The 26,514-nt window shown below is 39.5% G+C and overlaps 2 protein-coding genes across 3 annotated transcripts in view; one reads left to right on the forward strand and one right to left on the reverse strand.

Moving 5' to 3' along the window:
- Positions 1–466: 466 nt before the first annotated feature.
- Positions 467–13,878, forward strand: lama3 (laminin, alpha 3). The gene is made up of 26 exons (XM_034705631.1): positions 467–661; positions 1,948–2,061; positions 2,163–2,275; positions 2,352–2,435; positions 2,533–2,636; positions 2,747–2,791; positions 2,885–3,030; positions 4,796–4,906; positions 5,027–5,138; positions 5,306–5,455; positions 5,580–5,746; positions 5,818–5,934; positions 6,024–6,175; positions 6,261–6,345; positions 7,103–7,202; positions 7,284–7,400; positions 8,502–8,657; positions 8,739–8,890; positions 9,199–9,317; positions 9,434–9,614; positions 11,411–11,560; positions 11,637–11,796; positions 11,875–12,002; positions 12,082–12,175; positions 12,466–12,576; positions 13,552–13,878. Exons 1-26 carry the CDS (start codon positions 467–469, stop codon positions 13,695–13,697), a joined length of 3,309 nt encoding a protein of 1,102 aa, XP_034561522.1. The 3' UTR covers positions 13,698–13,878.
- A 1,092-nt stretch (positions 13,879–14,970) lies between these two features.
- The window catches only part of osbpl1a (oxysterol binding protein-like 1A), a 35,657-nt gene continuing 24,113 nt past the window's right edge, over positions 14,971–26,514 (reverse strand). Inside the window, exons 18-30 of one of the 2 annotated variants that reach the window (XM_034676122.1) lie at positions 25,902–26,076; positions 25,073–25,148; positions 23,113–23,247; positions 22,936–23,033; positions 22,633–22,815; positions 21,111–21,218; positions 20,849–20,938; positions 20,389–20,515; positions 20,145–20,258; positions 19,941–20,064; positions 19,768–19,858; positions 18,318–18,338; positions 14,971–17,105 (exon numbers count right to left, since the gene is read on the reverse strand). In XM_034676122.1, coding sequence (XP_034532013.1) covers positions 17,003–17,105; positions 18,318–18,338; positions 19,768–19,858; positions 19,941–20,064; positions 20,145–20,258; positions 20,389–20,515; positions 20,849–20,938; positions 21,111–21,218; positions 22,633–22,815; positions 22,936–23,033; positions 23,113–23,247; positions 25,073–25,148; positions 25,902–26,076 — 1,445 coding nt within the window. In that variant the 3' untranslated portion in view covers positions 14,971–17,002. The remainder of the gene's footprint in view (positions 17,106–18,317; positions 18,339–19,767; positions 19,859–19,940; positions 20,065–20,144; positions 20,259–20,388; positions 20,516–20,848; positions 20,939–21,110; positions 21,219–22,632; positions 22,816–22,935; positions 23,034–23,112; positions 23,248–25,072; positions 25,149–25,901; positions 26,077–26,514) is intronic. The other variant, XM_034676127.1, reaches the window with a different exon arrangement.

The following is a 26,514-nucleotide window of genomic DNA, read 5'->3' on the forward strand; positions in this document are numbered from 1 at the left end:
AGTTTCAGTCTTTCTTGGTGCCTTCAGTGTTCTCCTCACTGTGAGTTTGTTTGAGACTGATCAAATAAAAAGAAGCTCTGTATTTTCATTGCAAAGATATTTCTTCTTTGTTCTTGTGGCATGGTCTTCATTGTTTTCTATCTTTATAAACTACATGAGAATAAAACAGTGAACATTTCCTCTGTGTGTGTCCCTCGCTCTGTTCTACACATCTTTCCTCCTGACCCGTCTGTGCGCCCAGACTGTGAAGACACACCTCTGAACCTTGATCCTCTGTATTAACCCACACACATGAGCTCTCACTGTATTTATGTCATAAAGGTTTCTGTAGCAGTTCTCACATAAACAGCTCCAAGGTTCACCTGCTCTTGAGTTCACCTGGTTTGAGGAGGAGAAGGCGGAGCTACCTGAGAGAGAGGGACAGTTATTCATTGCTGCACTCACATGGCGTCCTGACTAACTAAAGATGCACTTGTTGAAGATATTTGTGTCCTTCAGTGTGGTGTGGTGGTTTTTGATTTGCTCGGCTCTGCTTTGTTCTGCTTCTGAGAAATCTTCAAAATGTCGGGATGACAGAAAAACTCAGATCCATCAGAAGATCCAGAGCACGAGACGGACCTGTGATCCTTCATCCAGCAGTAACACAGCAGGTGTCACTCAGGTAAGGTAGACGTTTGTTGGGTTTTCTGTACAGTGGAGCAAAAACAACGTCAAGGAAACAAAAACATACTCTTAACTGTTCAGATGTGAGAGTGTGAAGCTACTTTTAACTTCAGTGGACGATGAGGTACGATTTAAAATGCAGTGACCAACAGGATGCTTGGCTTATTGATAGAAATAGGATGACGTTTTCTGTAGGCGGGTCTTCCTGTTAAGAAGGGGCCATGAGGCTCCTCCAACCAATGAATGAAGAGAATGAAGGGATCTTATTTCAACTGTAAAAATAAAAAAAATAAACAGACTATTCAAGCTATAAAAATGATTAGAAACATCCAAATATCTGTTAAGTCTTCAATAAATTTACATAATAAACACCAAGCTTGATTTAATCTGACTTTGGCTTAAAATAAATGAACAAAATAAACATCCTCTCCCATCCCAAGTTCAAACTTGGTGTATTCCAGATTGCAAACACCTGGGGAAGCATGGGGCATTTAAGTCTGCGTGTTCATGAGAGCACCGTCCTGAACCTCAACTGCCAACCAACACTACCTTCTCTGTTCGCTGAAATATTTAGAGTACGGGTAACAACTTCAGAAGAGAAACAAGTGAAATTCTTCCCTCAAGATATGTCTGTTAAATAAACGCTGTCATTACATTACAGGAAAGAGCGCCCGTTCATTTGTTGGTACTGAGTCTCAGTTTCACTGTAAACAGTTCCACAGAGGCTTCACTCTGGCTTCCTTCAGCGGTATGAACCTGAAACAGAAACTGATGTTCTTGTAATTAACGGGTCTTAAGTTTGCTGAAATAACAACATCATGATGCAGTCAAAAGGCAAAAGTCAAGCTTTGTCAGGTCTGTCCTCAAGAGGAGGAAAACACTACTTTTATAATGTTTACTTGTTCAATGGAGGTCTAAGAAAGAGGATTAGAGACACTGATGTTTTTTTTTTAGCTCTGACCTTCTTCACGGAATGTTCCATTTGTTCTCAGAATTCTAGAACACCTGCTTCCCACCCTGACGGTGGGATCCATCATTTCTGATGTGTTCCAGGAAGTCAGGAAATCTAAACGCTGATTGTCTTTAGTGACACAGCATCAAGCAGATTTGTGTCTCAGTGTAAATGTTTGATCTAGAACAGATTGTTAGCTGCTCTTCATGCAGATATCTGTTTATAGAGAGAAAGAAATGATACCCAACATGTCGTTTAATAAAAAGAAACGTGTTGTTCATAAATACTCGATGGTCCTGCAGCTGACTCTTCACCTCTCTGTGTGTTCACAGAGGTGCAGCTCTGGTTTCTACAGAGATACAGACGGACCACACAGAGGTCAGTGTGTGCCGTGCAGCTGCAACGGACTCTCTGATGAGTGTGACAAGCGAACAGGGAACTGTGTGGTTGGTTTCACACACACTTAAAAAAATTGTTCTAGAATACAGGAAGGTTGTGGTATTTGTTGATCATGTTGTTGATGTTGTGTTTTGTGTATCTGTATCAGAGCTGTCAGTCAAACACCTCTGGAGATCACTGTGACCGCTGTAAAGAGGGTTACTATGGAAGTGCAGCCAACAGGACCTGCAGAGCCTGCCCGTGTCCCTTTACCTGGAACAAGTCAGCCTCTATTTTTACAAACGTTCCCTGAGTTTTTTCTGCTTCAGGTTGAACATCCTCTTCCTTCTCTCTGCAGCTTTGCGTCGGCCTGTCTGGACATCGGCTCAGGTGTGGTCGAGTGTTTGTGTAAACGTGGTTACAGTGGAGCCAGGTGTGAGAGGTGTGTCTGATAGATTTCATGATAGTTACCTGTGCACAAACATGCAGCATCCTAAAATATGACACTCAAAAACTACCTTTCCTTCCTTTTTCCTAAGATGTTCCTTTGGTTATTATGGAAACCCAGCAGAGCCTGGAGGCCGCTGCAGACCCTGCAACTGCAAAGACGGCGCCTTGAATGTTTGTGATTCCCTGACTGGAGGTAAATGTTTATTCATACAAAAATACACATGAATCAAACATAACATGAATAGTTGTAATAGTGTCAGGACAGTCTGAGTCTAACTGATCATGTGACCTGTGGTTTTACAGAGTGCATCTCCTCTGGTGACAGCGGCTGTGGGGATCACTGCCACGGTGAGTTTGAGTTATGAAGAGTTATCAAAGGAAGAGAAAGTCCTTTAAGAAGTTTAATAATTCATTTGATATTTTTACTGAATTACCTGACAGAGTGTGATGATTGCATGGTAACCGTACTGCTGGATTTGGACAACATGGATGATATCTTGACTCAGCAGAACCAGCAGAACATCTCTGACAGTCCTGGTTTACTCTCCAGACTGAAACACCTGCAGGTCAACGTCTCTGAGACTAAGGTACCAAAGAGTCCTGCAGGGTTTATGATACGATATGATAAAATATGATACAACACAATAAGATACAATATGAGACGATACAAAATGTAACGTTACGTCATGTTACGATAGGATATATTATACGATACAAACGTGACATCATGTTACCATATGATACGATACAAAATGTTGTGTTACGTCATGTTATCATATGATACGATACGAAATGTGTTACGTCATGTTACGATATGATACGATAAAAAATGTTACGTTACGTCATGTTACAATACGATACAATATGATACCTCATGTTATTATACAATAGGATATGACACACACAATACACAGAGCACCTTACCGGGGAAGTTTCTGTGCATATTTAGCTTGTTAATTTCGTTAACGAAAAGTATGACGATAAATGTTTGTCAACGACCATTTTTTCATGACGAAAAAAACACTAAGATGCGCTAAACTGCATCACTGATAATAAAAACTCTGACGAATGTATGTTTACATTTCGTTGACGAGACGATCACAAGACAAAAACATTAGTGGCGGATCATCGGACATTCAAAATCCATGTTTCCCCCACTGTGCGTCTAATCTTTAGAAATAAAAGTGATTAATTCCTGTGACAGGCTGAGTTATTAACTGAGGGGCTCAGTGTTAGCTTGGTCTCTACCTGCAGCAGGTGTGCTTTATGAACCAGCTCTCCTCACCTCCATGCATTTGTCTCATCTTCATCGAGGATTTTTACCTCCCGGTGTGCGATAGTGACAAAGACACAACCAGGGGACGTCTTTTTGCCGCTATTACCGTAAAAAGCTCCGCGTCTACAGCTTGATTTGTTCCAGTTGGGGATACATCAGACACATTTAGTAAGTTTTGATCAACTCCTTGTCATCAAAGATGCAGATGCATTTCAGAGTGCCATGAACTGACTCACTGTCCAGTGCCTCTGTCGCTGTGAGGTGCATTCAGGGACCATTGTAAAAGTGCAAAACAATCCTTATATTGTGTTTATGGCATTTTTATTTGAATCAAGAGAATCAAAATATCTTACAATTGTTACAATTGTTAGAATAATTGTTACAATTGTTACAATATATACAATATCTTCATATCTTCATAGTAGTCACATCAAGAATGTTTCCTTTTTACTTTTTTAGCAGTTAGAGGCTAAATCATTTAACTTAAGATATTACACAAAAGTGTTAAAAGAGTGAAATATTGACTATTTGAACACTTGGTAACCCTGCTACTGATATCTGATCGACTACATGAATTATTTTAAAGAGAGAAAATGTTTTGCCAAAAATCAAAGACTAAAATCTGACTAAAACTAGACTAACATGTTTTGAGTTTTTGTCGACTAAAACTAGACTAAGACTAAAAAGGGCTGAAAAGACTAAAATGTAACTAAAACTGGCATTTTCGTCTAAAGACTAACACTAAATCTAAAATAGCCGCCAAAATTAACACTATTCCACAGCAGTGTTTACAAACGAAACAATGAAACACAAACAACAATCCACATGTAAACAAAGAAAGCTCATACGAGGACAACCACAGACAGCTTGAACTGCAATCTGTTTTTTAAGACACAATGTAAAGAGGAGTGAAATACAGCCTCAAGATACATTTAAAATCTGATTAAGGTCAGTAAATAGTACGATTTTAAAATGTTATGCCTCTGTTTGTAATCCTGAACTGACTTTTAAAACATTAGTTATTAAAAAGATGAAGTTGTATCACACAGAGGTTTCTCTCCTCTTTTGTCCTGCAGACTTTGGTTAAGACGTTTGTTGCGGCTGTGAAACGTTTGGAGCCAGAGGTAGAACATTTGGAGACAGGCGAGGATGCTGATGAGGAAGATCTCAGTCAGCTGATTGAAGAGGTACCTGATTTTGAAGTTGTTTAGCTGAGACAGAGATGATTTAACTTTCTTCTACTTAATGCAAAGGTAAAGCACAGGCACTGATGTGGACAACTTGACATTATTTCCACTCTATCTCAGACACGTGGAGGTGAATCAGATGTGAAGAGGTTGATGAAGAATGTGAGAGGAACAAAGTTAAAGGGGGAGGATCTTCTGTTAGAAGCTGAAGCTCTTCTCACAGCGACACAAGGTACACAACTTAAACACCAATAAACACATGTTTACACTGACAGAACAGACTGAAAGTCAAATCAACATCAAAGATATTTAAGTATCAACATCCACATTCATGTTGCTGTTTCTGCCTGAGACTTAGAGAAGCTTAAAGAACTTTATTACTCACCGTGTCTCCGTCAGATTTGATCAACCAGCAGCTGACTGAGGTGAAACCTGGAGACGGAGTTGTGATGATGAAGGAGGCTCAGCTGAAGGTGCAGGAAGTGAGAGAGAGAAGCTGCAGAGCTCAGAGAGAGAGAGCAGACAGAGAGCAGGAGAACGCACACACACGTGAGCAGGTTTTTATTAAAGGTGTTTTTGTTCCTGGTGCAGAGAAAATAAAGAAGAAAAGAAGTGATCCTCACATGCAGCCCTGAAGATGAGGTTAGACTCAGAGTCTTCATCTTCTCCACAGTGACTGATGTGATCATGAGTGACATAGCGCTCCGTGTGGATGAGTTAAATCAGGCAGCAGACTCCTCTCTGAGGGAGATCACAGAGCTGCTGTCAGAAGCTGAGGGTGCAGTGAGCAGGATGGGAAGCCTCAACATGAAAAGCATTGCTGCTCTTCAACGTCTGGAGGTGATATCACACTCGAGTGATGTGCAAGAGGATTTACTGCAGAGTCATAATGATGTCTGTTCATCTTTCAGCATCTCAGATCTCAGCTGCAGAGGGAAAAAAACACTGTCCAACCTGTGACAGATGTGAGCAAAGATCTCCTGAAAAACATCACCGGTCTTTTCTTCACGCTCGAGGAAATCAAAAAAGTAAGCAGGCTCCTTTTTTTTTTATCACAACATGAAAGGAGAAACTTTTGGAGCACAACAAAACCAAGTTCCTTGTGTGTGAATTGCAGGAATTTGAGACTCATGCAGCTCAGACAGACGGAGCCAAACTGGAGCTCCTTCAGAAGCTAAATAACATCCACACTTTGGGGAAGGTGGAGGCGGTGATGAAGGCTGAGCAGCATGCTGAGGAGCTCTGCAGAGAGGCAGCAGAGATCCAGCAGTGAGTAAAAGCAGAGGAGGTAGTGATGTTTGCAGAACAAAATTTAAATAAAGACATTAACACATCATGCTGCATGTTTCTGCAGAGCGCTTCTCGATGCTTCCAGCTTCCTGAAGAAGGCAGAAGAGGCAGCGAATCAGAGCAGAGCATCTGCTGACGAAGCCTCAAAGGTGACTCGTTCAAAACACTGTATTTCACTTGTGTGTGCATGATTCTGAGGGATGTACCTGAACAAATAATCATCAGGGATAAGCTGTTCCTCTCACTCCCCTGTGGTGCCAAACACTTACTGAACACCGCTCATGGTTTAAGTTTCTTACTTTGTAGAGATCGCTAACCTAAAGTTTCTCTCACCTGCTCCGCTGGTTGATCATATTGCTGGACAGGATCCAATATGAAAATGTCCGTAGCCTGACGATTCAGCATGCTAACGGAAGCTAACGTTTTAGCCACATTGTTTTGATGCTAACAGAAGCTAACGGTTCTAACTCACCTCAGTCTATGGTGTCAACAAGCGGAAGCTAAATGTGTCTGAACTCTTTTCAATGGATTGATTTGACATGATGTGTGATCAGTTTGTCTCTGGTGTTGCTCATGTTAATGAAAGTTAATAACTGTCATCAAGGGGTTTTGACCAATCAGAATCAAGCATCTTATTCAGCCGAAAGACCAAGAAAGAGAAGTTAAAAGCTGCATGAAAACCTGCAGGAAGTCGAGTAGAGCTGCAAAAATCTGAGCGTATCTTGATAAATGGATGAAAACACTCGTCAGGTCACAGTTTTGTTGGCTTATCTCCTGACGAGAATGCACCAGAGACAAAAGACAGAGTTTATTTGGTTTATATGGAGAGACTTTGTGTTCAGGGAGTCTCTAGAAGGGGTCATATCTGTCAGAAATATAAAAGATGATTCTGTTGCTGTTATTAAGGATGTGAAGGAGGGAGGCATAGTCGACAGAGCAGCAGAACTTAAAGCGGATTCAGAAGACTTGTGGAAGGATGATAAGAAGACTCAGAGAGACTATGACCGTGCGTACAGAGCGACTCAGAAATCATATTTACATTAAGTTAAATAATACATGATTGAACAGCTCTTCTCTTTTTGATCAGTTCTGTCAGATTCAGTGAAAACACATCAGGACAAACTGAAAAAGCAGAAAGGAAAAGGAGACTCGCTGTGGACGGGAATCATGACCGTCAGTGATAATCTGGAGAACATCAGGAGAGGTCAGTGGATAGTTTGAAGGTGCTTATAACAGTTTTATTATCTAGTTCAACTTTTAGTCACTTTTCATCTATTTTATTGATTGTATTATTTCATTATGTAACTCCATCCAGTCAAGACACGGTCACAAGGCATTCCTTTTCTTACGTGTATTTATTTTGCACATCTGTGCTTTTGAGCATGCCGTGAGAACTGTGATACAAATCATAATATCAGCTTGATAAAGCTTTAACACAAATTACACAAACACATAACACACTACTTATCAAATCAATTCAACATACATGGAAACTATATGCTGTTTAACGTATAATCACATCAAAGAAAAGAATTCGGCCACACAAACAAACTTTAACACATACCTCATTGGCCCCATGAACTGTAAGGGAGTAAAAATGAAATTTTGGCTTCCTAGGTCTTTTAATGTGCAGCAGCCTCCTCCTCTCTGCATTAACCTTGCTGCATGGCAAGCATGAGGTGCATCTTGCTGAGCCTTGCCCCCTTTATCTTGTTCTGGAAACTTCCCTCTGCTCTGAATACTTTCACTTTCTATAAGGAACAAATTCTTAATAACTTATATATTAAACAGCTTAAATGATTCTAGTTTTTAACTTGAATTATTATATGAATTTGAAATGAATTAAATCTTTAAACTCTAATCACTGGCAGCTACACATTATTTCATTATTTCATTATTTATTTATTCATTAATTTTAAGTATAGCATCTTATTTTCTTTTAAATGTTAAATATTTTAGTGTTTTTTTATCTTAGAAATGTATTTTATTTTGGTAATTTAATTTCCTGTGTTGAGTTTTAACATCTTATGTTTCTTCCAGTGTTTCCTCATTAAGATTTCATGAGAGTGTTTCCTCGGTTCATTCGGTTTCTTGGGTTTGGGGTCGGGGCTGGGGTTGGGATTAGAATGGGAGTCTTTTTATTTTTATTCTATATATATCTTTCTTTTTTAGAATGTATTCTATTTTAAGTTTTTTTATATAGCTACAGCTCTTTGCGTTACAATGTCATTGTATGTAAAGTGCTTTATAAATAAAGTCTGATTGATTGATTGATTGATTGATAATGGAGGTGTTTTTATATCAGATGACACAGATGCTCTGATCAACTCTGCAAAAACATCTGTGTCTGCGTCTAACTCCTCTGTCAGTGATGTGACAGAGAGCCTGAGCAGAGTCAGACAGGAAGTGGACCGAATCACCGTGAACTCTGACGACATGGTGACTGAAGCAGAGCGGTCCTGTGAGTTTCTATCAGCAGATAAAGTATAACCATGGATTTCTTCTTCCTTTGTTTGAGACGTGTCGTGTATCTCTGCTGCAGTGATGAAGTTAAAGACGGCGCTCCCTGTTCTCAGAGATCAGATCAGTCAAGTTGAGTCTCTGAGCAGGACGGCGCCTCCCGGTGGCAACATGACAGAAACCATCCAGAGGATCAGGGTGATCATCGAGGAGACGAGGAGCTTTGTGAAAAGGGTGAAGTATTCTTCTTTAACCTGCTGTTTGAAAGAGATCTGTCAGAGTGATGGACTCTCATCGTTTGGTTTCCTGAGCTGTAACGTTTTTCTCTTCACGCCCTCATGTGTTGTTTGTCATGGCAGACTGTTTTCTTTGCAGGAAAAATAATTGAAAACATACTGTTACTACCTGGCCTGCAAAAAAAAGCAAAGTTAACGGCTAACGACTCAAATATTTCTCTGAGGAGATGGTGGAGACCAAAGCAGAGCTTTAATGATCCTCCGCCTGCCTTTATTCATGTGTGATATTTCTCTGCCGGGTGTCAGATTCAGGCTCCAGCAGGTCAACGCTGCAGACCCCCGTCAGCTCAGAGGGCTGAGTATCAGCTCCTCCACGAACACAGCTGGCTCAGCTACACTCTGCCTCAACAGGACCTAAATCACAGGTGATGAAAGAGGTGCAGACTGTGACAGTGCTGTTCAGAGAGCTATAGTTTCCTCGATGCCGTTGGTTCTCTATTCGTCCATATGAACATTGCATTGCTCCTTCTCCTTGTCCCAGGCCTCACTTCTCTATAAACATCAAGACCAAGTCGACCAAAGGTCTGATCCTCCATGCAGCAGGGAAAGGACCCGTCCCTCTGCTGGCTCTGTTCATCGCTAATGGGAAGATCAAGATGTCTCTCGGGTACGACAGGATCATCCACCACAAGCAGAAGAGCAATGACGGACACTGGCACAGAGTGAGTTCCATCTGAACTCCCAATATTGGCTCTAATGTTAGGATCATGGATCAGAGACGAGGGTATGAAAAGCCTCTGAGTGAGTCAGAAACCTCTTCAGATGGCTTTTATTGTAGCCCATCACATCATATCATATTGTATTATATAGTACCATACCATAGGGTATAGTATGGTATGGTATTGTATCCTATCGAATCATATCGTATTGAATCAGATCACATTGTATTGTATCATATCGTACCCTATTGTATTGAATTGTATTGTATCTGTTGTTTCATAGGCCATCATTTTATAACGTAGTGTAGCATATTGTATTGAATCAGAACGTAGCACATTGAATCGTATTGCATCATATCGTATGGAAACATAATGTATCATAGCATATCAGAATATGCTACGTATTGTATCATATGATATCAATTGAAACGTATTGTAACGTAATGTAAAATATCTTATTGTAGCGTTTCGAAACGTGTTGTATCGAATCTCATCATATCGTACGAAATGAAGCACATCGAATCGAATCTATCGTACCGTAACATATTGTACCCAGGGGTGCATCTCGCTCGGCTGGAAGTGAAGCTTTCAGCTGAGTGTCTGCCCCCTGGTGGCTGGCTGCAGTATAGGTCAAAACTCCGTCTCCCCCATTCATTTGAAAGGGGGAGCAGTCACACTTTAAAAAGTAAATACAAGTTGTACGAATGTTTCTCACATCCGTACGCTGTGGTGATATGTAGTTATTATTTGACTGTTTTGTGTTCAAGGCCTCTTTTTTCTGAAAAGTTTCTTTTTCGTTAGTTATTAGAGTCTAAAAAACAGGGTTTTACTTCCAGGTTTGCTTTGATTCACAGCCGCCATAGAGGGCAACTTCGAAGGACGCACAGCGTCTTATGACGCTACGCTGTAGGGTGGAGCTCGTTACGGTGGCAACCACAGAAATTCTGTGGCTTCGCAGGCTCTGGCTGCACAATGGCTGCGCCCAGGAGCGGGATTTTTTGGCTTCAGAACCGTACAACGGGAAGAGGCGGAGCAACACTGTCCATTTTTATTTACAGTCTATGATTGTACCGTATCAAAATGTATCGAAACATATCCAAATGTAATGTATCGAAGCGTAACGAAACGCATTGTATGGAATGGTATTGTATCAATAGGTATCTTATCCGAGCCTAATTTAATGTATCGTATTGCACCATATTGTATCCAAGCATAATCTATCATATCAGAACGTATTGTATCATATTTTAGTGGAACTTATCCAAATGTAATGTATCGTAGCATATGGAAACGTAGTATCGTAATGTATCTTATCAAATCTTATGGTATCGTAAAGTAACGTAAAATGTATTATTATTATTATTAATGTATCATAATGTAGCGTATTTTATCGGAACGTATTGAATCTTATATTGTATCAAAACACAGTGTCATACTGAAATCTATCAAATCATATTATAATGTATGGTATATCATAATTTATTGAAACATAACCAAATGTAATGTATAGTAGCGTATCGAAATGTATCGTAATATTGCCTAGCATAGTTTGCGTTGTTTTGTATTGGTCGTAGCGTATCAGTCGTAGCTTTGGTCAGTAAAAAGTTGACTGGATAATCACAGTGGGTTAATCACCTTTTCTCGTAATGTTCCTGTTTCATAACGAGTGAAGATAAACCTTAATCCAGTCTTCTATTGAAATTCCCCCATACGTCTTTAAAAACGTGTTTGTCACCACATGTCTCTGAAACCTCTCTGTGTCTGTGTGTGTGTGTGTGTGTGTGTGTGTGTGTTTGCAGGTGGAGTTCAGTGTGGAGAGGAGCTCTTTTCACCTGCTGGTTGATGGGATCCGTGTGACTGATGGACGCCTGCCACACGACGAGGGCTTGTCTTTGGACCTGATGAACCCGGTGTATCTGGGAAGAGATCCGACGGGCAGAACCACTAAAGTGTGAATCGCTCTCAGACACTTCCTGTCAGCTCTGTCACATCATCTGATCTGACCCCCCCCTCCTCCTCTCTCAGGGTCACAGTATTCCCGTGGACAGCGTGGTCGGCTGTGTACGAGAGTTTAAGATGAATGAGGAAGTCGTTGGGGAGCCGGAGGGAAGACATAAGACTTTGCCCTGCAGTGACGGACTCACAGAGACAGGGATGTACTTTGGTGGAGGTCACATCTTCAAAGGTTTGATGACTCAGAGAACCTGACGAAAGAGTAAGAACAAACACTGTCTCTAAAAATGATGATGATTTTATGTTCCAGATCATTTCTTCACTCTCAGCTCTGAGTTCAAGTTCTCCTTCGAGCTGCGTCCTCGTCACCTGACAGGTCTCCTCCTCCACGCTCCGGGTCAGAAGTCCAGCTTCAGTGTGTTTCTTAAGGAGAACAAGGTGTCTTTCATTCCTATGGTCTTTGTTCTATGTGAACTTTCCCTCTTTGATATTAAATCACTGTGATCTCTATTCAAAGGTGGGCGTCAGAGTTAAAGATGGTCGCCATGATGTCAGTCTGTCGGTGACTCCTCCTGACAGCCTCTGTGATGGAAAGTTTCACCTGCTCACAGGTAAGACTTCTCATCATCACAGATCTAATGATGCAGTTTCATTTAATCAGAATGCAACCCTGCAGACTCATGCCCTTATATAGGCATTAAAGGGGCATTTCCTGTGCTTATTAGGAAAGACTGGACAAATCTTTAAACTAATTTAAGAACAGAGGTGAGAACGAGTTCAGAAACTGGCTCATGACTTCTTTCTTAAAAAGAACTTTCAGACAAACTGAGGAACACGTGGCTGAATGAGACTCGGTGAGTCAAAGTGAAGTGATGTTAAATTCTTCTGTTGTGTGTTTCAGTGTCTCGACAGCACGGAGTTATTAAACTAGAGGTGGACTCCTCGTCTGAGCAGAGAGACTTTCCCTACACGCTCACCTCGAAACCATCACCTGAGACTCTTTACATCGGAGGTACGCTCATCACACAGGAGCAGAATGTTTATATGAACAAATATAATAAATTAAATAAATATATACCATTAAATTAACAGAAAGGGATAAAAAAAACTACCACTAAGTGATGTTTTGGATTTGTTTAAGTCCCTTATCTATCACCTTGTATTATTCTCCTAGTTCAGGTATTTTCATGATATTTCCCTTTTAAAAAATATATTTTGTAACATTTTTATTCAAACTATAAAAAATGGACATAAATGAAATAGGATAAAGAATTAAATATGTAGGACAACAAAGGCAGGCTTAAAAAATAATGACATCAATATTAATAATTAAGCAAAATAAGATAGAAAAGTCATAAAATCTTAAAAAAATAATAATAATAAAAATAACATATTTATAAAGGCATTTAAAACAGTCCTTAGACACATGAAATTATTTTAAAATAAATTAAAATATTGGTGAAAAAAGGAAGAAAATAAAAGCTGAAATATAAATGTATGTTGAAAATTAATTCCTTAAATCTGTATATATTTGTATTATTTCTAAAGGCACATTCATCATATATTCATAAAGTCATCTTCCTTTTTTCCATCTGTTAATTCAGCAGCTTTCGTCTTCCATACAAACACACAGATTGTAAATAATTTAATAAAAAAAAAAAGAATATCAAATTAGTAGTTTCTGACTGTGTTTGAGTATTTGTGGACTGGTGGCTGGAGAGGTGCTGGTTCACTTGCCTGGGCACTGCCGAGGTGCCCTTGAGCAAGGCACCGAACCCCCAACTGCTCGGGGTGCGCTGGTTGACGGCAGTATCCTCACTCTGACATCTCTCCCTAAGCATGTTCACTGCATGTGTGTGCATTTGTATGTATATACCAAAAAAACTGTATGTGTAGCATGTCCAAAAATAGCATGAGTGAAAAAATTGAATTCCCCCCCTGCGGATTAATAAAGTACCTTTCTGTATTTGTCGTGTCTTCTGTTCAGGATCGTCACACAAACACAGACTACCCGTGTCGTCTCTGTTCATCGGCTGCTTGAGAGACGTGACGCTGAACGGACTTCCAGTTTCGTTTGAGAGCGGATCCACTGTGGTTCATCCTGTGAGCATCAACGGCTGTCCGGCAGAGTAAAGATGAACACATCATCAACAACAACATGAACGTCTGAAACCCAAAGCCCTCAGCTTCATTACACTGGATCATTCTGCAGACAGGACTCTGGACTTAAACTTTCATTTTAGTAATGGAAATATTCATGCAATCACTGGTTTTTATTTAAAAACTGCCTATAAAAAAATACTACTTGCAACCACTTTACCTGAGCTTTCATTTTGCACATACCTGCTGCATCAGATGACCTTCACAATCACTCGACCTGAACCCACGTGAAACGGTTTAGGATGAGTTTGACGGCACAGGGGAGGAAAAGCAACACGTTCTCAAAACACCTCTATGAACTTCTTCAAGACTGTTGAAAAGCGCCACTTCACAGTCGACAGATAGCCTATGTATCCACAGCACAGAGTTTAATGACAGAGGCGTAACAACATCTGAACTCCTCCAGCAGGTAGAAACTACTTTACCTGCTGTTCAGCTTCTGACCACGAGATGGCATGCTTTACCTAATTTAGCTAGTTTCAGATCCTCTGTGTTCATGGATTGATCCTGTTCATCTTCTTCTGAAACTTTGTGATAAAGCTTCATCACACCTGAACTGGAAACTCACTGATACCTCAGAGTAGAAAATACATACATGCTGACTTTTATAAGTGACTGTTTTAAAATGTGATCTCACAAATGATCCTTGAGTATGTTTGGATTTCCTCTCTTTCCCCTCATGGATAATCACGTGAGATTAAATTTCACTTCCTCTCATTCGCATATGAATGAATCGTCTGTTCAGATTCCTTCGCTTCAGTCTCTCTCTTCTTCTGAGTCAGCCGCTGAAACGTTTCAGACACTTTATCTGTTTTTATCTGATCGGAGAGCGCGGCTCGCTTCATGTTTCTGAGTATGAAACATGATGTAATCTATTACACACGACTGACACGCTCATGAAGGCTCTCAAGCATGCAGGATTTCTTCTGTTTCATCATCCTCAGTTTCTAATTGTTTCATGTGAAAATCAGTTTAATTAAAGTCTCTGTGCGGAGTGTTTAACAGGCTGAGACGGATACTGACGCCTCTCTGTGATCTGCAAAAACATAACAGACCACCAGCATATAGGCAGAAGATTCTTTCTTCACATTTTCAACATCAAATATTCAAAATTATCCCCTCATTTGACTGTTAAAGTACACATGGTGAGATTTTCAGGACGAGACCAGCTAAAAGATAAGATGTACATCTTTGCTAACCTGCGGCGCCAAAATGCACACATTTTAAAAAAGAGTCTGCAGACGAGTTTGATCCAGAAAAGTTTGATCACATGACTCTTTATTTCCAGATTCCTCTGAACTTGGTCCTGCACTCGGAGAAAACTTCACATAAAGGATAAAAACATGAACACACATATTAAAGTGTTTTCTTTCAGTGACAACAAAACACGCCTTAAATTTCAGTAACGTCCTCATGGAGTGACCTCAGTACCTCACAGTTGAATCCGTCTGACAGATTGTCTTAAACACACATTTTAAATTCTCAGCAGAAACATGAATAAACTCCTTGAAGAGCTCGACGTGTGAATGTTACAGATAACAGAAGACAGACATGAGGGAGTAACAGTCAAATCTTAAAAACTTCACATTAATGAAGAAAAGGGACTTTTTGTTTCAGTGATTTTGTTCTGAGGCAAAAAATAATAATACAACACAGAGGACAATAAGGGTCACTTAATTATGTTTTTTTTTTAAGTTCAGACTTTTTTCATGTAAATCTGAGTTATAAGTCAGAATTTTGAAAGAAAGACGTCAGAACTTTAAACAAAGGTTGCACTTGGATTATAGCCAACTTAACAATTTTGGAACAGAATTCTGACCTTTTTTTTTATACAGGATTCTGACTTGAATCTCTGAACTCTGAAATAAAAGTTCAGGTCAGAATTCTTATTTTACCGAATTATTCTACCGACAGAATTTTGAGACTACATGAAGAGTCAAAATTTAGTGTTTTTTCACAAAGTCAGAAATCTTATTAAAACGTCAGAATTTAGAAATTAAAGTTAAATTCAGAATTCTTACTTTTTAATCACAAGTTTTTAATTTTTTTCTGAACTTTAACTTTCATTCAGAATTCCAACGTTATCCTTAGTATTCAGACTTTAATGTCTAAAATTGTAAGAAAGAAAGAAATCATTATAGAGATTGCAGTCAGTTTAGACTTTTTATGGAGGAGGATTAGGGACACTGAAAAAATTAAGCAAGGTGCTATCATTTTTTTCTTATTCTGAAGTTAAAATATTAATAATAATGATATTTTTTCCAATGGATCCTCTTCCGTACTTTTTCCTCATTTTTGTGACAGTTTTTCTCAGGATTCTGACATTAAATCACAGAATTAAAAAAGGAAGAATTCCTTGACAAACGTCATGATTTGGAAATCAAAAAGTCGTAAAAGTTAATTCCGATTTCTGACTTATAAACCAGAAATTCCTATTTTTTTTTCAGAATTTTGACTTTTTTGTGTCAGAATTCCAGCTTTCTCCTCAGAACTCAGACTTTAAGGTCAGAATTTGAATAAAACAAAATTTTGATTTTGATTTTTCAGAATTCTTTCTTTCTTCTAAGAATAGGAAAAAAAAGAAACAGAGATTAAAGTCTGAATTCTGAAAAGAAAAAACCTGTCCAGGTAAAATTCAGGATTGTGACAAAGTTTGAGTCCCAAATCTTGACTTTAAGATTAATCACAGTTTGAGAAAAAGTCAATTCAGACTTTTTTTCCTCAAGATTCAGACATTATTTTTCAGAGTTATGCTTTGATCTCAGAATTCCTAAAAAAATAAATATAATACAGTAGAATTCTAAATTCTGACTTTTGTTTCAGACTTTTAACGTCAAAGTCGGAATTTGAGAATTAGAGTCAGACCTTTAATGTCTTTAGTAGTGGCCCTGATCCTCTTCTTTAGCAGGTAAGGTTTGTAGTCCAGAGGAAATGTGAACAATGTATCAGTTTGGTCACTGACGGCTGAATATGTGTAAAATATGTGTATATATATATATATATGTACAAACATACATTTTTAAAACACTAATAAAAGGAGACATTTAAATCAAGAACTGATGAGCTAAAAGATGTTACACAGAAATAATCCGGTCTCAATGTAGATACAAACCCTACATTTCACAGCATCGTCAAACTGCTTTATATTTTAAAATAGTTAAATATGAATCATCGTCAAACTGTTTATGCAGTTTCACCGTGATAGAGTTGATTAAGGCCACGCAGTTTAAGTTTGCATGTCGTAGTCACGCCATTATAAAAAGTCATTGCTGGTTCAGTTAGTAAATGTCCAGCAGCATGTTGTATTTCCTGTCCCAGTATCCTCCAGAAAAGATCCAGTCCTGGGAGCTGGTGTGGGGGTTCTGCCCCTGCTGGAACCACCTGGAAATACAACAGAGACGAATAAATACACCATAACAAACAAACAAACAAACAAACAAACAGACAGACAGACAAACAAACAAGTGAGAGAACTAAAACAGTGATGAGCGGATGAAGCAGAATGAGGCTTTCTGTCTGTTTGTAACAAATCAAGATTTCAAGCTTTGGATCTTTAACTCTGTAAACACGGCAACCTCTGGTGGCCGTAAGATCCTAATGACAGTCTAAAGACTACTGCAACTAAGGTAATGCAATGTCATTACATTAAAAGAAAGAGCGCCTGTTCATCTGTTAGTGGTGAGTCTCAGTTTCACTGTAAACAGTGCGTTCCACAGAGACTTCACTCTGGCTTCCTTTAGCGGTATGAACCTGAAACAGAAACTGATGTTCTTGTGATTAACAGGTCTTAAGTTTGCTGAAATAACAACATCATTTTGCAGATTAGTCAAAAGTCAAAAGTCAAGCTTTGTCAGGTCTGTCCTCATGAGGAAAAGAAAACTACTTCTACAATGTTTGTTTGTTGAATGGAGGTCTATGAAAGAGGATTAGAGACACTGATGTTTTTTTTTTAGGTCTGACCTTCTTCACGGAATGTTCCATTTGTTCTCAGAATTCTGACATCAAAGACAGAATTCTGTAATTCTGTCTTTGATGTCAGAATTCTGTAATTCTGTCTTTGATGTCAGAATTCTAGAACACCTGCTGCCCACCCTGACACCAAAGCCTGCTGCCACCTGATTGGACAATACAACTCTACATATCTATGTATATCTGTAAATAGAGATTAATCCACAGTGTCATGTGACACTATTTTTAATAATCACTCAGACATTATTATTAAAACAGTTCAGCTTCAGAGCTTCATCATCATCCGCCCATCCCTGAACAAACTCAAACTAATCACAGAGAGTGAGGGGAGGGAGGTCAGACATCTGGTTGATTTTGTTTTCTTCGATCTTTGCTGTTAAAGGAGGGAGGGTGCTGATTTGTGTGAGAGGACGTGTGTGGGTAGGAAGTAGATCTGCCGTGCTAGCTGACAGGAAATCAGATTAATCATCTCCACACGGTGATTCTATCGTCAGTAACACTCTATCACATCTCAAACAGACTGAAGGACACAGATACACAGATTAGGTTTAATCTAGAGGGTGAGGAGTGTTGGGGGAACTACAGAGAACACAATCACACCACATATCAGCGAGCAGCTCTGACCTCGGGCCGAGGGCGGGAGTCCTTAACATCAGTGAGGATGCAACAGAGACACAAAACACATGGAGATAAGATGAAGTTTAGCTCGAGCATTTCAGAGAAACAGGATATGAAACAGTCAAGGAAGAGATGATGCAATTACAGCAGAGGGGCAAATGACAGGAATGATTCATAAAGTTCATGTTATCTAAGAAAATGCAAGTCAAGTTACGCCGTAGTTTATGCCATAATGTTCACAAATGTTGAGGTAAACATGCGCACACTTTCCTCCTGAGGGATGAGAAGACTGATCCCTCTCTTTTAAACCTGTAATGGTTATGATGACCCTCATAAACATCTTTAGATGATCATTAAATATCTGATGAGGATATTTTGAAATCTTAATAAAAACTAGACTAGTTTGCATTCCCAGGAACTCCCTCTGTTTCAACAGCTGTGTAAACTCCACAAACACTGACACGTTCAGCTGAAGTTCTCCAGTTTATAGGGTCACTTTTAAAACCGTAACACCTGGAAAGACGCATTTGTGGTAGGCTGAGAGAAGACTACTGTTACAAGCAGCTAAATCAAGTGAATCACAGCTTCTTCTTTTGAAAAGTACACACATACAAAAAAGATAGAACAAATGAAAGAAAGAGAAATCAAGTGAATCACAGATGTGTGTGATGTTATTGTGGATGGCGGGCGGAACAAAAACACTGTGGTTAATCTACCAATCAGAATCATAAAGCATTGTAGGCCCTGTCCCCCCAAAGTCCTGGGACTACCCCACAAGCAGGAGCTTTTCAAGGGGGAGATTAACTACCCCTGAACTAAATATAGACCCTGGTGCCTCCGGTAAAATGTAGTTCTGGGGTAAAGTTCCTGTGGTTGAAAAACACCTTTTATTACAGCTACAGTGTTCCAACCTGTCAGTCAAGTCAGTCATGCTCTTATTTGGGCAAAACTTGTAAGTTTAGTATCTTCAAAAATACTGAGTTATAATAAATTTACCCCGTACAGTGTGTGCCAAAAGAGAAATGAGCTATTCAGACCTAAACTGTTTTTTGAACCAGGCTGTAAACATGTTTATTTCTGCTGTAAAGATGGTCTCTTTGAATGGGTGTGTATGTGGTTTCTGGTGTTTCTGCAGCCAGCCTCTAGTGGACGCTTGGTGAACTGCAGTTTTTGGCACTTTCACATGGGCTTCATATTTTGAAGCCCGGAGGTTGCCGCTTGGTTCGCAAGTTTAAGTTTAGTTTGGACACTGATGATGATCTCCATCTGTTAATGTTATTGATGATATTAAATGTTGCAGGATTTTAAGAGTGAAAGATGACAGATAAAATCTTCTTTTAGGAAAGCTGTAATCATCTGAAGGTCAGACCATCATAGGAGTAAAACATGTCTGCAGTTTTTCTCTTCATCTGATAAAATCCTGTTTGTTGACGTGAGAGAGACACTCGAGTGTTACCTCGTCTTCCACTCTTCGTCAGTCTTTGAGCGGCTTTTGCGAGCAGCTCTTTGTTTCTCCTCCAGCCTCTTCTTCTCCTCACTGGCCATGTCTATTAAAACAACAACGCAACATTGACTCAGTGTTTGAATTATTATTATTTTTAGTTTCATTGCTTTTCTAGCCGTTCTTACCAATGTCCCCGTTCTCCATGGCTCGTATGTCCGGCCTGAGTCTGCAGTCAGTCTGAGGAATCAATCCCTCCATGTCCTGACGCAGCTCGTTCAGCTGCATGGCGAAGGAGGTGAAACTGTACATCTGCAACCAAACGAGAGAACATTTAGTGTGTTTAACTTTCCAATCATGAACACATTACTCAGTGCATAAAGCAGTCGGACCTGAGCGGAGTTGGGCGGTCTGGGTGCGATCCTCCAGAGTAGCTGGCTGCCAGGAATCATCTCCACCGTGTCTGTAGTCGGAGAGGGAACCTCATCCTGACCGTCACTGCAGCCCTGCACGCAGAAACACACTCTGCTGCACTGACATATTCTCAGAATCGACTCTGCAAGATGCACTTCATCAAATCTTCATCAAGTTATCCTGAAAATGCTTCATATTTGGATTATTGCTGCCCGTTCGTACCGCCTTGCTGCTCTTCTTCTCCTCCGACCCTTTCTTGTCACTTTTCTTGTTTGCTTCGAAGGCGGCCGGCTCGAGGACGTACAAGCACTCTGTCCACTTCCCATAGAACGCACAGACCTTCTTTTTGCTGAGGAAAACACAAACAACCTCAGGAACACACAAACAACCTCAGGAACACAAAAAAACAACCTCAGGAACACACAAACTACGAGGCCAGCTATGCACACAAACATCCATGAGAGCTGTCGTTCAGAGGGACGCTGTTTACTCGAACATTTCAGAGTCTGCTGAAGTATTACTGCATCAACACATTGAGTAAGTACTTCACTTTAAGGGTCTTACTCTAAGTATTTAAATGTGTGTACTTTTTCCACCTCCAGTTATGCAAAAGTATTCAGTCTGTTTCTGTTTAAGCCAGCTGATTACGTAAAGGTCTTTCAGAGAGTTAAGCCTCTCTTACCTTTTATCCAGAATGTAACCTTCGACCTTGTGCAGCTCTTTGCCGAATAGGCCGCACGGTTTGAAGTTGAGGCAGCACCTTTCACCCGTTCTGAGTGAGGAAAAGAAAAACAGGATCTTATCCTCTCACTCACTCTCTTCACGCTGAGTCACAAAACTTCCTCTTATTTCCTCCTCGATCATCAAACTTCCTCAAAAATTTCAAACTGGAGCATCAAACTTAAGAGTCACTGCTTCATATGGATTAATCACGAGTTTGAAACCTGTGGTTGATGATCTCAACGTTCCCGTACTGCTCGATCCACAGCTGACCCACGATGATGTTGTGAACACAGCATGTGGGGTTTGTCCACGTGTACGCTTCATTGTGCCTGCAGAGGAGACAGTTTTGAGGAGTTATGATGTAATTTTATAAACAAAAGGAGGAAAATCTTCAGCCTGCGGAGGTCAGAGGGTCCTGGATACATCAGCTGTTAATACCACAACACATAGAAACCTACAGAGAAAATCAGACTTATATCCAGCCTCATTTGCACACTTGTTTTAGTTATAAATGATGCAGAATGTAATCTTTATTTGTAACTTGTAATATTTTTATTTCATATTGATATCATCCCTGTTATTCTCGCAGATTAAGACAGTTATCTGTGCGTCCTTAATTTTCCCCGCTCTCACAAACTGATCCTGCTTTTGTAAAGCTGTTGATGCTTGTGGAGTAAAAAGTTTGCCACGTCCTGCAAGACGAGCACTAATGCACTACTCCTACAGGCTGCTCATGTAGAGACACTTAAGAGACACTCTCTTCACAAAGAGTAGATCACATCTGCTAACACTACCAAGAGTGGCTGCAACTCTGTGCAGTTTGCTCTTGTTTTGCGTCTGATTGTAGAGATGAGCTGTCAGCATCTCCACTCTCTGGTGTTTGTGTGTTTTTTGGTTTTTTTTTTGCATAGAAAGAGACAAATTTTACACCCGAGCACTGAGATGCTTATTAACTCTGCAGCACAGTTCAGAAAGCGTTTAACCCTTTGCATGTGCTTCATCAGGATGTTGGCGTCTCATTTTTAAAGGTTTAGCAGTTGCAAAAAAAACGTGCAATCATTTTCTGAACCAGGCTCTTATTGTATTGCTACATATAATGGTTATTGTAGGTAAAAATAAAAACAAAATTATAGAGGTTAAAGAAAAGAAAAGGCAACCCATCCCTTTCTTAAATAGAATAAAATATATACAAATATTAGGGGGAAAAACACAAAAAAGTGGATATTCTTGGAGACTATAGCCTCATACAAATATGTGGAAAAAAAAACTAAAAAAGATCTGGAATGAAAGTCAAAATCTAACAAATGAACAGGAAAATATTGTTTTTACTGGAGAAAAAATAGAAGAAAAATCACTGTAATGGTGTGATCCAATGGTTCAATATGAAACCACATGGCTCCTTAAGAAATAATAAAATAATATATATTTGGGATTTTTCTTCCCTTTTTTTGTGCATATTTACATCTCATTTATCTTGATACATTTTTTTTTATTAATTTTGTAAAATCTGAGTCTCTTTCAGTTTTCACCTACAGGCTGCAGATTTTTTGTTTTACTGTAATGTTTCTTATATTTGATGGTAGAACCACAGCAGCTCCAAACTGGACTCCAACCCCGGCCCTTGCTGCATGTTAACCACACTCCTTATCTTCCAATGTTCCCGACTCTATTCATGGAATTTTTCAAAAAAAAAACTACAACAAATAAACTAAACACACATTACACTCAATCAGACGCTCTTACTTGGGTAGCTCCAGCGTGATTGTTCCTTTCGGCTCTGCTTCCACACTCTTGCCCCAGAACTTGAGTTTGGGGTAGATGGATCCATGAAACACAAAGTCCTGCTTCAGACCCTCTGCGTGGAAGGCGCTGACTGGAGGATGGTGACTCACCTGCTCCGAGATCAGCCTGAAGCCCAGATCCTCTCTGAGACACAAAGCGAACATCACAAAGTTATGAGTTAGATCAACTGTTTAACATATTCTTAGAAATTAAATCTCTCATGTGATGTGTTGTTTGGTGTCGTTTTGTTTAGAGGTGACTAACCTGACCAGTTCGTAGGTTTCTCCCAGCAGGGGGTTGAAGGGTTTCCCGGTCCGCTCCCACTGAGACGCCACAGCAGACACAGCAAACGCAGCCACACACTGCAGACAGACACACTTAGCTCCACAGAGAGGGCAGATTTAACATATTGATACTTAAAGGTACAGTACGCGTCTCTACCTTCATCCTCTCCACAGAGTCGGAGGAAGTGTTGGCCTGGTGGATGAGGTAGGTGTGCTCCATGTACTCGGTTAGACGCTGCAGGAAGCTGAGTGGCTCGTTGAAAATCACTGGCATTGTGATTTTTGAGAGCTCCTGTGAAAGAAAGAGGAGGAAATGAAGGACATTAGAGAGACGTCTCCTAACATTCAGCAGCAGTCCTTTAAAAACAGCAACACTCAGAGTGAGTGTTTCCAAAGGCCCACACACTAAATCTGACAGGTTAGCGTACTTCAGCTGTTCTTTTTGTAGAAATCAAGCATCTTTTAAAAGTTATATTTTTGGGCTTTTACACCTTTATTTATGGAGGAGAGAACAGTGGATAGTGTAGGAAACTGGGAGAATGAGTGGGGGAATGACATGCAGGAAAGAGGCTGCTGGCTGGCTTCGAGCCCAGGCCGCCTGCTACATGGGCGCACAACTTAACCATTAGGCTAAGTCCACGCTCCTCAAGGGTCTTCTAACCGCGTAAATATAAATGTAGCATAAAAACTAATGTGTCATTCTCTGATGTAAAAAACATAAAACATAGTCTAAATGAAATTGAAACAGAAATAGAAATGGATACATGGAAATAAGAGTTTTTAGTTTTGATGTCACTTTTTGCTCTTGAAAATTGTACCAAGACATTTTTACTATTGTAGACAATTAAATTATATGAAATAACACCAAAATATTCTGAGCTGCAGACCTAAAAATACGCATTGTAACCAATTTATGTTATGCCCTTCAGAATGTTAGCATGTTAGCATTTGCACTTATTACAACATGGTTGAAGCTAATAAACACCATTAACTCTTTAGTCAAACATCTGGTTATTTGGTTTGTTTGTAATCTAGTTAGTTTAAGTTAGTGAGTAAGTAAGTAAGTTAGTTTAAGTTAGTTTAAGTTAGTTAGTCAGTTAGGAGGTCACTTAAAAGATGAGTACGTAAGTGAGTAAATTTGGAATCTATTTGGTTAGTTAGTTATAAATAGCTAGTTAGTAAGTTTGTTAGTACGTTTGTTAGTTAGTTCAGTTGAACAGTATGTATGTAAGAGCGTATATAATGTATCTTAAAGGTTAGTTAGTGAGTTAGTTAAAGTGTGTTAGATAATAACTAAGATGCTAGTAGTTTGATAATATGCAGTAAGTCAGATAATTAGTCAGCTAGTATTAAAGTTAGTTATTTCAAATGTTTTAATTTGTAAATTAGTTTGTTAGTTTGTCAACTACATTTCCTGTTAGATTTAAGTTAAGTTATTTTAGTCAGTTAGTTAGTTGGTTAATATATACGTACGTAAGGAGGTTAGTTTGTTAGTTAAGTCATAGCTAGCTAACTTATTTTAGGTCAAAAAGTGTGTTAACCAGCTAGTTAGTACATTAATTAGTTAGATTGAAAATACTCTACGTCAGGTTGTTAGTAGGTGAGCAAGTAAGTTAGTCAGTTAGCTAGTTTTTGTGTTCCTGATAGTAAGTGAGGCAGTAGGTTAGTCACTTAGAAAGTAAATAAGTTAGGTAAATAGTAAGTATTTCTTGTTTGTTTTTTCTTTTGTGCATTTGTTTGTATGTTTGTAAGTTACTAATTAATTAAGATAGATGTTAGTTTTTTATATAGTTTTTTTACTAGATAGTTAGTTATAATCCGGTTGGTAATTTGTGAGGTGGTTGGTTGCATGTTTCATATTGTGCATAATACACAATTAACAAACCAGAGAAAAAGAAAAAAAGGAAAAAATATGAGAAAGAAAGACATTTTACTCAACACTAATATGAATCTTAAATATATATTTAATATCAGGAGCCACTAAGGCAGTAATACAGTCAATATGTTATAACTGCTATAATGTGAAAGTAATTAACAGATCACAAAAACACTGGATATTTAAAGTATTTAAGATTTCTGACATTTCATCCCATCAACACAGCTGAACGTATTCTCACCATTCCTATGCAGTTCCTCAGGATGCTCCAGATACTGAAGTCATTCCTGGAGAACATGGGCGCAGGTAAACTGGACCTAAAGTAACAAACACATGAAGACAGTCAGAGGACGTCTAAAGGGTTAAAACGAGGAGCTGACTTTCTACTCTAAAAATACGTCTCATTAAGGTAAATGCACGGGACATATAATCGCTGTAGGTGTCATGCCTTATTCAGGTGAATACAGTCAACACAAGCCTGAGGCGGATTAAGTGACACGTCGGGATAAAGACGAGAGAGACGGACGACGAACACTTTAAATCATCAGCTGCACTTTTATCTCATGAACATCACGAACATATGGCAAACTAGCTCCAAAGTTTAACAGGAGGGAGTTTAAAAGAAGAATAAAATCATAAGAGTTTATTTAAGGAGACATGAGAGAAACAACACAGGGGATCATGTTGTGGCAAAATATAATAATAAAATCCATCCTCTGTCCTCTGAATCAGCTGCTATGGATTAGCCAGAGCTGCAGATGGATGATTGCATCGCACTGTGACCTTATCAATATTTAACAGCTCCAACACACACAGCTCCATTCTTTCAACACAACTCTTTCTCTTCCTCCTTCAGCGGGCCGGACCTGACACTAAATTATTCACACCATGAAGTGGAAAGACCTGAGGGAGGATGTGGAGCCGACAAACAAAGATGGCCGACAGAAATAAAAAAAACATTCAGGAGAAGTGAGGGAGGAGGATCAGAGGTGTGGAGGTGTGTGATGAAAACACAGGAGGGGTCAGACGTGTATTTGGGGAACTGTGTGATGGTTTTCAGTACGGCTGACCTATGCTTTGCGATCCCATTGGGTTGTGCTTCGTCCTTGTTGCCAAGGTGATCCTCCTGCATAACGCTGCCAGGTCTGCTTAACATGACGGAGCCTTTGTCCTCCTCCTCGTCCTCCTCACAGGAATGACTGGCCACCGTCTCAAAGCCGCTCAGGGAGACCTCCGAGCCCGAATCTGAGGGAGGAGGAGACACGGAGAGGATCTCAGAGTGAGCTCGAAAAATACATCAGAGAGAGACACAAAAAGAAGTTCAGCTGCAGCTTCAGACTCAGGAAAAATGAACCTTTAACTGGAATTAAATCAACATATCTTATTCCATGCACGAACACAGTTAAACCCAGATTTTCAGTTCTGACGGCCTTGTGTGATGACTGATAAAAACTATAAAACTTTGAGCAGAGATGCAAAAATAATTATCAAAAATAATGCTGTGACACCATCCTGGTTATCCTGTTTGTTTCCCAATGAGAAGTGTCTTTATCGCTGTGAACACAAACTAAAAATGTAATGAATCATAGAAAGTTAATCTTGAGTTATTAAATCTGAAGTCAGAATCAATAATCCAGCATCAGTTGAGCTCTAAAATCTACAGAGGCCCTGAGAGGCAAGTGA

The sequence above is a fragment of the Notolabrus celidotus genome, chromosome 2 (assembly GCF_009762535.1).
Source record: "Notolabrus celidotus isolate fNotCel1 chromosome 2, fNotCel1.pri, whole genome shotgun sequence".
Lineage (NCBI taxonomy): Eukaryota > Metazoa > Chordata > Actinopteri > Labriformes > Labridae > Notolabrus > Notolabrus celidotus.